General features: G+C 39.0%; 1 protein-coding gene across 2 annotated transcripts; it reads right to left on the bottom strand.

Annotated features, from left to right (window-relative positions):
* Positions 1–1,009: 1,009 nt before the first annotated feature.
* Positions 1,010–5,461, bottom strand: LOC108095039. Of its 2 annotated transcripts, none has more exons than XM_017195931.2 (4): positions 5,174–5,461; positions 2,644–3,749; positions 1,814–2,232; positions 1,010–1,454 (listed from the first exon to the last, which is right to left on the bottom strand). In XM_017195931.2, exons 2-4 carry the CDS (start codon positions 3,713–3,715, stop codon positions 1,086–1,088), a joined length of 1,860 nt encoding a protein of 619 aa, XP_017051420.1. In that variant the 5' UTR covers positions 3,716–3,749; positions 5,174–5,461; the 3' UTR covers positions 1,010–1,085. The 2 variants fall into 2 exon arrangements, with proteins under 2 accessions (XP_017051420.1, XP_017051419.1); XM_017195930.2 differs by having other exon boundaries at positions 2,644–3,739.
* Between the last annotated feature and the right edge of the window lie 4,011 nt (positions 5,462–9,472).

Genomic DNA, 9,472 nt, shown 5'->3' with positions numbered 1-9,472 from the left:
GGTATTGTTTTTTGTAGTAGTACTCTCTTAAAATGGCTTTTTATTTCCTTTTTATCTCTTATGTCTGGGCTTTTATTCAAAACAGCGAAAGTGAGTGACTGGGGGTCGGTAAAAATTTGTAAGTCCTTTACTCCGTAGAGGTAAAACCGAAGATTCCACTTTTATGAACCAGTAAGGATATCTTCTATTTAATTTTGCTCATCAATTCCGAATACCATTTATTTATTCGACATATAATCTTAAGCATAAAATTTTCCTTTTATTTTAAAGTCTTTCTTTATTTTACATCGATCTCAACGATTCAAATTATTTTCAATTTTTACTATCATTGCATAATCAGATTAATTTTAATAATTTATTCATTTGCATCTCAGCAATTCAAAATTCGACTCTAGTTATTCCCACTATGATTTCCTTTTGATTAAGAGCATAGTCCTTTCGTTTTTCACTTGTGCTTGCCCAATAACGCAGTTATCTCCAATCTCAAAATCATATCTTCAAACATTACAATTAAATATTGTCATACAACAACCGCATAACAACAACTATTTCAACTCCACCTATTTCAACTCCATCACAACCATTCCATACTATATATTGACCTTTCATCTTCACATAACATATCCTCTCACACGGATATATTATAACAATTCCAACAAGTCTCAGGCAGGTACTCCAATTCACTCGGAACATAACCATCTGGCATCTTTCTCAAATCTTCATGACAATACAGTAGAATCCGGTTATAGCGACTTTCAAGGGACCGACGGTTTTTCGTCGTTATACCCGGAAGACGCATTAAGCAAAAGGAACAAAAGGTTGCCGTCTTCGTAATAGGTTTTTAAAATAAATCAAATTAGTTTTTTAATTAAAACGAAAAATTTAATAAATTTGATTCAAAAGCATGGGTTTCTCATAATACTAAAAACTGAGTGAGCCATTATTGCATATTTTGCATTTGCCGAATTTACGCTTTTAGTTTTACTCGGAAAAAAGTAGGTAGCATTCATCATTTAATTAATTTATATACATTTATTTATTTATTTCTTGTTTTAAATAGAAACACTTAGTTGTTTTATGGTTTGCTAGGAACAGCTGCAGCCCTCGACAGACATGTTTGGAATAACACTTAGAACCAGATTATGATTGTCGTCAAAATATAACAAACTTAAAGAACTCATTTTTGTCGGCGAGCAACACGGGGTGGCCGATGTCGTCAGAGCTGCTAAATGAGTGTGGGGGTATTGCTCTAGGTACCCAACTTTGCAATCTCCACTGCAGAAATACGCATCGAATGACGTTGGCGCTACTACAAAATGCCAACCAAAGCTTGTAAAGTTGACTTTTAGTGGATAACGACAGCATCTCATGTCATGATCATTTTCTGTGCAATCCATGTATACGTTGCGCCTTCTCCGGTGTTTTTGTTTCGACCCAATTTCTATGTGAACTGTCTGAAAAATAAAGACGGTTATTCAACTTTTCAAATTATTTACCCTAATTAAATATAAATACAGTCGAGTCCCGACAATTCGAAATGGCAAGGGGATCACTTTTTTTTTACGAATTAGACGGGAATTCGATTTATCGAGATTTTTTTCAAGGGAACAGAATTTTTTACGAATTATCGCGATTTTCGATTTATCGGGGTACGAATTATCGGGATTCGACTGTAATAAATGGTGCATAAACTTATATTCAATTCAACTTTATATTTTTTTTAGTTTAAATTTTGAAAGAAAAGTAATATTCAAATTAACGTTGGGCTTAAAATTATTTTTTTTACTTGTTTTTATTTTCAGAGCTTTCATACCAATGGATTCTTTGGTGTGTTATCAGTCGTCACCACCAATGGCTTCATCCAGGATTCTCCTCCTTTTATTAAAATATCTTGGATACTTTTCGACCCGATATCATCGAAAAGCGTTTTTAAATCAACGTTAACCCATTGGCCAAGTCCAGAGGGAATTTTATGACGAAATTCGAACATTTTGACTGTGTGAGTAAAGCTTGTAATATTTGTACGTTTTGCAGCACGGTGAATAGTCACAACAATATCTTTACTCTGCTGAGCGTTTATCTCTTCTAAAAGTTCAGGCTGATTGGTGTTTATCCAGTCCCAGCCACGCAAGTATAAATGAAGGGTAGCATATGATATTTCCGAGTAGCTACTGTCAATTTTAAACCGAAGAACATCTGTTTTCCGATTGTGTCGTACATGTGGTTGAAATTCTAAATGACAAAATTAAACCAAATTAACTTAAAAAATCAATTCTTGAAAAATACTGTTACTTTATACACTTATTTTCAAGGATTATGTTTAGGGTTATATATTATGGGATGTCTAATTGTCTTTACTAGTTCCAAAATTATTAAGTGTCAACGAGATAGATTTAAAACAAAAGGAATAGCCTGCGTAAAGAAATTGGCTTAAAAAAATATACATGTTAAACCACTTTATTATACAGCCTCCCATAAGAAAGATCGGAAAAATAATGAAAAAGGAAATTTGCTTTATCGCACAGGCATGATTTGAATCGGTCGATCGATAAATCGATCGATAAATCAGTGTTGCCTAATAATTTTATAATACGTGAATCAGGCATAGGAATGATGATTATAGTAGTTAAACTTTGTACTTACGTTCAGGAAAAATGTATATACTGCTAATGTGTGAAAGAATACTTTCGTATTCCTCCCCGTCGTTATTAACCGGGCTGTTCGGTTTCTCATCTTTATTTTCGTTAAAATCCATTCCACGCTTTAAATTAAACTCATTAACAGTGTTGGCATCATCTCCTTGCATTTGAGACGACGAACTTTCGTCAAATGGTTCGTACAGGGTATCGTTGCCATAAGTGTAATTTTGGTTTGAGTTTCCCGGAATTGTTGACTTTTGAAATAAGCGAGATTCGACTGTACTCGCCATATTGTTTTTGACTGTGTTTTTGAAGGATGTTTTATAGTCTTTATAAAAGTTATCTAGTATGGTCTGTGGAACTGATATAGGTTTTGTTATATTGGGAAGTTTTTTTAAATTTAATCGCATAAGTATGTGCATTTTAATTGACTCCAAACTATCCACTTTGGCTTTCTCATGTAACTGACGTTGTAGCATACTTTCTATGTTAAGTAAAGTATTGCGGTATAAGGATACGGTCGTAAAATCTTCTGAAACTGATACCTTTGGTAAAGAGGAACTTTTTATTCCAGGCGGCTTGTTTTGTACTTTTATTTGGAATAATGCCGTATTTTCATTAATTTGGTCCACCACGGAGATCGAAGGAGATTCGGAAACGTTGGTACTTTCTTTGCTCACGGAAACGATGTTTGTACTGATGTTTGTTTCGTTACTCAACACTGCATTGGAAGAGTTGCTGAAGCCTTTTCCTTCTGTCTGGGCATAAACGCCGTTTGTGGCCGCTATAATAAAAAGAGCGGCGACTGCGAAGCAACGGCTCACTAGAAAATGGCATCTTGAACGTCCAAATTTGATCATTCGTATGTTTCTTTTTGTTTTCGTTTTGCAGTCACAGAAAACTCTGAACAACACTGGAAAATCGATGTCATTATGTTCATCTTTTAAGTGTATAACTGGGATCGGTTGGTTTTGTTTAGTTTTTTCATTTAAATTCTTAATATCATTAGCTGAGGAGTTATGACATTGTTCGTGACTATTGTATTCTTTCCAACCGTAGCACCCATTGGGCAGCATTTTTGATCAAACCGTGGTTTAATGCTGAAATGGTCTAGTTTTTATAAATATATCGTTAAATAAATTAAGCGCAAGTGTCAGCTGTAGCTGACTTAGTTAAAAAAGGGTTTTTTTTTTTTAATTTCAAACCAGAATTCTTCTGACATGTTTTTGAAAAGCAATATAATTTTGCCAAGCAATTAAATTTTTCCTCAAAGTCAAAAAAAAAAGGGAGAGAAAAGGAAATAGCTATGTATAATCGTAACGAATTGGTAAATGTCGAGCAAAATTTATGAATGCATCAAAATATCTAAACTATGATTATTTCTCAATTAATTTCTCTTGAAGCGCCTTGAAAAAAATTGGTTTGGCGGTGGTCATTCGAAACAAAAAAAAATTTATATGCGTTTTAAATGTTATGTATTTCACAAGATCATCAGGAAGAGTTTTTTAATTAATAAATTGCTATTAAAAAATAGCACAATAAGAAAAAAAGCTCTTCCTGGTTACCTGTTGATTTATGTGAAAAAGTAATGTTTACTCCCCCCTAAAAAGAAGAACTTAATAGCACATTTAGTGCGAGAAAGAGAAAGAGAATCCTTATCTGCTAACCTGTTCTAACAAAAATCCACATCTTTGTTTGTTTGCTAATGCCGGTAGATTTTCTGATGTACATATGTATGTACATATATACATGTGAACTCTAGACGAGACATGGACCACTGTTAGTACTCTCAATTAACAAAAAGGTTGTACCTTTCTGATAGCTTTATTAAGCTAAATTTTTACAATATCATAAAAGCTTAACTTACTCAGAAACTACTTACAGATCTCTGAAGACCTGGCGGCAGCAACGGAATTCTAAAAACCGAAGCTGAAACCCAGATTATTTTGCATTCTTTGGGAACGTCTTGGTCTTGGGAGTAAAATATGTACGTCAATGAGAAACGATCACCCTAATGTGCACACAGCCATGAATGTATGATCGTGTATGTGTGTGTGTATGCAAGGACCGTTTGTAAGAGTTTCACAAGAGCGCCGACTTGATGACCACTCTATTGTATTCAATTAAAATCATTTATTAACATAATAAATTGTTGTGCTCTTGAACTTCAGTTCATCGTCAAAAGTGCAGTATTCCCCCTTACAGACAGAACAGCGCAAGCGAATATCATTTACCTACATAAATATGCATATGTGTTACGTGTATGTATACGTACACTGTATAGTAGCGTTTGTATAAAAATGTGTAATAAATGCACAACTATATTATACCGATAGCAAACATCAAATGGAACACGTACCAATTCAACATAAGAACAAATCTATATAAAATAATAAATTGATATTTCTTTTTGTATTTGTACACATATGCACTTTAATTCTACTTGGAACCACAAGCAATTGTATATGTACATATATTTACATGTACTCTTTAGACGTTTTAAATTAAACTAAACACATATTTCACTTGCTTACATTTTCATTAATTCGAGTAATCATTGCCAAGTAACGCAAAAGTAATTAATTATATGCGAAAAAATTTAACAAAAAACTAATTTAGTGTTTTTTCCAGCACAACAAAACATAAGCCGAAGATTTTGTTCTGTTAGCTATGCTATGCGGTCCGATGACGAGGTGGAACTGAGCAGCTGATCGGAACCGATCAACACATACAAATTATTCAGACGCTTCGCATGACAGTGGCATTTTTAAATGTGTTTTGGGGCAGAACCTTAAGTGAAAACATTTCTTCTATTTTTTTTTAAATTGTTTAACTAATTAAAAAATAACAAGTTTTAATATAACATATGTAGGTATTATCATTACTTCATCAAAAAGAAAATCGAAAAAATTGATGCAGAGTGTTCACACAGTCCAAAATAAATGCAAAATAAGGTGTGGGCACTAAACCGTTTAGTACTTAGATTAAAAAATACGTCCGCAAGAAAATAAAAGAATTATTTATAGAGTGACCAGGTTCTTCAGAATCCACCTACCGTACTCATATTGTCAATCAGCTGGGTTTGTTGACAAATAATATTTGTTTAATAAACAATTTAATTTGCTGCGGAAGAGCCAAAGTCAGAGTACATATGTATGTATATGCTGACGGACTTGAGAATTGGGCGAAAAGGTCGCCTCAGGATTTCATTAAAAAAAAAAAAACAAAACAGAATACCTTGAATATATAAGGAATTTTACAAAAAAATAATGTTTATATTAGGTTGTTTGGTAATGACATACCGGATTTTACATTCAAATTTCGCGCTTCGCTTGTGATCATCACCTTTAAAATGACATATAGTTTGTTTACATGAGTTTCCACGTTAAAAAATTATAATCGATTGAAATGGAGTTCACAAACGCAGAGATTCGGGCAATTTTGAAATTTTATTTCGCTCAGAGAAAAACTGCTGCGGAATCTCGCAGACAGATTATTGCTGTCTTAGGAGATAACAAAACTTTCGATTCAAACCGCCGAACAGTGGTTTAGGCGATTCCGAAGTGGCAAGCCTTCCGGACGACCAGTGACCATTGATACGGATAAAATCATGGAAATAGTGGATCGAGATCGTCATGTGACTATTAGAACCATCTCAGAGGAGCTGCAACTAAGCACGGAAACCGTCCATAGGCATTTTTTTTTTTTTTTTTCTAACCCCTTTATTTATTACATCTATTCAATAGAATATTAAGTAATTGTTTTGGAAGACAACATGTGGGCTTAACTTATTACCAACACCATTGTGTTGGTATAACTTTTTTAATTTTGCTTATTTTTATTTACTTATCTTTATTCTGCGCACCAATGCGCTAATGCTGTGGGAGTTCTCCCTTTTAGTCTTCGTGGTTGTGCTTCTCTTCTCGGAAGGTCTCTTAGGCTATGATTTTGGTACGCAAGTAATTTTTGGATGTGGATAATGCAATTCTGCTTAATTATCTCTGAGATCGTCTGTATTCTTAGCTCTCTGTGGATGTGGTCATTTGTTGTGTATCTGTCTGAGTTAGTTAATATTCTTAATATTTTCGACTGGGCTCTTTGTATTAAGTTGAGGTTGGATTTGCTGGCTGTTTCCCATATTTCTATACCATATGTCCAGATTGGTCTTATTATTGTTTTATAGATTAGTAGCTTGTTGGATACGTTTAGGTTTGATTGTCTTCCCAGAAGCCAATGGAGTTGTCGGAATTTACATAGGCATTTAAAGTCGAAAAATGTAACAAAAAAGCTCGATGTATGGGTGCCTCATGAGTTATCCCAAAAAAACCTTTTCGACCGTGTATCAATCTGCGAATCTCTGTTGCACCGTAATAAACTCGACTCATTTCTGGATCGGTTAGTCACTGTTGATCAAAAATGGATCACATATGACAACATAAAGCGTAAAAGATCCTGGTCGAAGCACGGTGAGTCGAGGGTGCAGCCCTTGGAGCATGTATTCGAAGACCTCCTTATCGAGGGTTTCCGATTTGTATCTGGTGACTCTGGTGGGTAGTCGAGCTCTCGACGGTGGATCATGGTTATTACGGCTTGGTGATCGCTGTGGGTGTAGCAATTACTTATATTCCTGGACGTCCTGGGTACAAGTGTGCTGCTTACGACTGTCAGGTCTATGGCAGAGCCTGCATTACCTCTAATGTACGTGTTTTCGCTCCCGCTGTTCAGAAGGGTTACCCCCAGTGCCGCAAACGCGTCAAGGACTGCTCTCCCTTTCGGGTTAGTGCTGACGCTACCCCATTCGGTCGCTTATGCGTTGAAATCGCCGGGGATTAGGCATGGCTTGTCTCTCGCGTCGGTCACCAGTAGGTCGAGTATGCCTGTGAACTCCTCCAGGCTAAGCGATGGAGCTAAGTAGCAACTATATATATATAGCCAATCTACTTTAGCTCGTATGAATCCCTTTTCAGACATAATGTCTGTAAGAGGGGAAGCGTGTTGTCCGCAGCTCCACGTTGCTGCCTTTCGCAGTTTGTCCCCAGCCCACGTATTGGTGGGTCTTATACGGTAGGGTTCGCTCAGGTATCACTCTGTGATAGCAGGTCTTGCGCTGCTTCGCAGTGGTTCAAGTTGAGTTGGTTGATACAGATCATCTATTAGATCATCAGCGCCTTTTCAAGGTATGGGCACCTACTACTGTAAGCCTTGTGGTCCGTTGCCTTTTCACCTTTCTTGGCCTGCTGGAAGCTTTAGGGACGCGGTCTGGGTGCCGCCGTAAGCTTTCCGGTAAGACACTATGCTGGACCTGGTGGCTTGAATTTCGCCAAACTGGGTTAACAATGCCCCCAATAGTTCCTCCTCCGTGGTGACCTCATCGATGTCCCTGACCTCGACCCGTTTCTGTCAGCGTTCTGACCTCAGCTTTCGGGCTAAGGAAGCCTTTTACGGCTTCTTGCAGTGCCCTTGTATTCGGATCTGACAGCCTTGATAGCTCAAAGAGCAGATTCCCTTTTGCTGTCTTCCGAATTCCCCTCACGTGCTGCGCGAGGTCTTTTATTGACGGTTCGCTCTTCACCGAGCGCAGGATATCCGCGTAGGAGGAGTTTTCGGTCCCCTTCACCACTATCGCATCCCGCTTGGCGGTGTTGGTCCTGGCGGCTTTGGGCTTGGCCTTCCGTCTTTCCACCTTCTTCCAGTTATCCCCTCCCGTGGGCTTTTCAGCCGGGAGTGGCTTGGGAGGCAAATTCTGGGAGGTTGCCGTGGTCTCCGGTTTAGTCTTGGGCTCTATGTGGCCCCTGTGCTTCTTGGGACCCGGTGGCTGTGACGTTGCTTCACTTCTGTCGCTTCTTGGTCTTTTGCCCTCGGATGGCTTGGGTCTCGCAGGCGACTCTCCATCTGCCCTTTCTTCATCTGCCGCCGTGTAGAGGGCCATGATGCTATCGATCAGGTCCCTCATTGGCTGGTGGATCGAGCGCCGTCCTTCCAGCATTTTTCTGAGGGCCCTGATCTTATCGCCCAGAACCTCGAAACTCTTGGTCGATGTTTGGGCGTTCTTGCTTGGAGGAGTCCTCTGACGCTGTGCGTTCAGATTGGCTTCCACCAATGCTCGTCTCGGAGCCCTGTGCACCTTCCTGCTCGCTTGCAGGGAGTTAGTGGTAGGCTCGGAGCTATACCCGCCCTCGGTAAGCCTCTCTCTTTGCTTATTAGCAACTTCGGGCATCTTTGCCACGGCGGCCGCTTTGACCGGTGCCGGGCACGTGGTCTGGGTAGGCTTAGTACCCGGCGCGCGCGTCCTTATCCCTGCCGGGGGGGGCCTGCTCGCCCACTGGCGATCTAAGGATTTTGCTTTTTCTTTGGAATGCAAACTCTTCCTCTTTCTCGTTGGGTGTTGCGTAATTATCGCTCATTCTGTTGGGTCCCAACTCCTAGTCTTTGTCTCTAATCTTTGCCCAGTCGCGTTAAGTGATTCCATGGTTATCTATGCAAAGCAGGGAGGCCATGCTAGGGTTGACATCTGCCCTTATGGGGTTAGATGTACAGAGCCGAATCCGCGTAGATCAGGAATGTTACATCTGAGCCTGCGCCGCCAAATGAATGGTGCCAAATTAGAGAGCGTTCTAGGAGACTTGCCACTTTTAAACGGAACGGGGGCGGTAGCAGCATTAGCCAAGCAGCCATTTCAGCAAGATTTCAAGCTATCGTCAGCCCATGGGTCGTCGTTCCACATCGGGGTCCAGTTTTCAGTCCTATGGCCTTACTCGTCTCGGCCTTAGTCGCCTTCTCGTATTTCCTAGACGCATCACAGAGTGGATGGTCTGTCCGGGGATACCTGACGC

Source organism: Drosophila ficusphila, unplaced genomic scaffold, assembly GCF_018152265.1.
Source record: "Drosophila ficusphila isolate 14025-0441.05 unplaced genomic scaffold, ASM1815226v1 contig_220, whole genome shotgun sequence".
In the NCBI taxonomy this organism is placed as follows: Eukaryota; Metazoa; Arthropoda; class Insecta; order Diptera; family Drosophilidae; genus Drosophila; species Drosophila ficusphila.
This window is presented reverse-complemented; position numbering and strand designations above follow the sequence as displayed.

Excerpts from the sequence above, each read along its gene's own strand:
- LOC108095039 (XM_017195931.2), bottom strand. The coding sequence starts at position 3,715 with ATGCTGCCCAATGGGTGCTACGGTTGGAAAGAATACAATAGTCACGAA. Across the intron at positions 2,233-2,643 it reads TATATACATTTTTCCTGAAC|AATTTCAACCACATGTACGA; the intron begins GTAAGTACAAAG and ends TTTGTCATTTAG. Across the intron at positions 1,455-1,813 it reads ACACACCAAAGAATCCATTG|ACAGTTCACATAGAAATTGG; the intron begins GTATGAAAGCTC and ends TTTATTTTTCAG.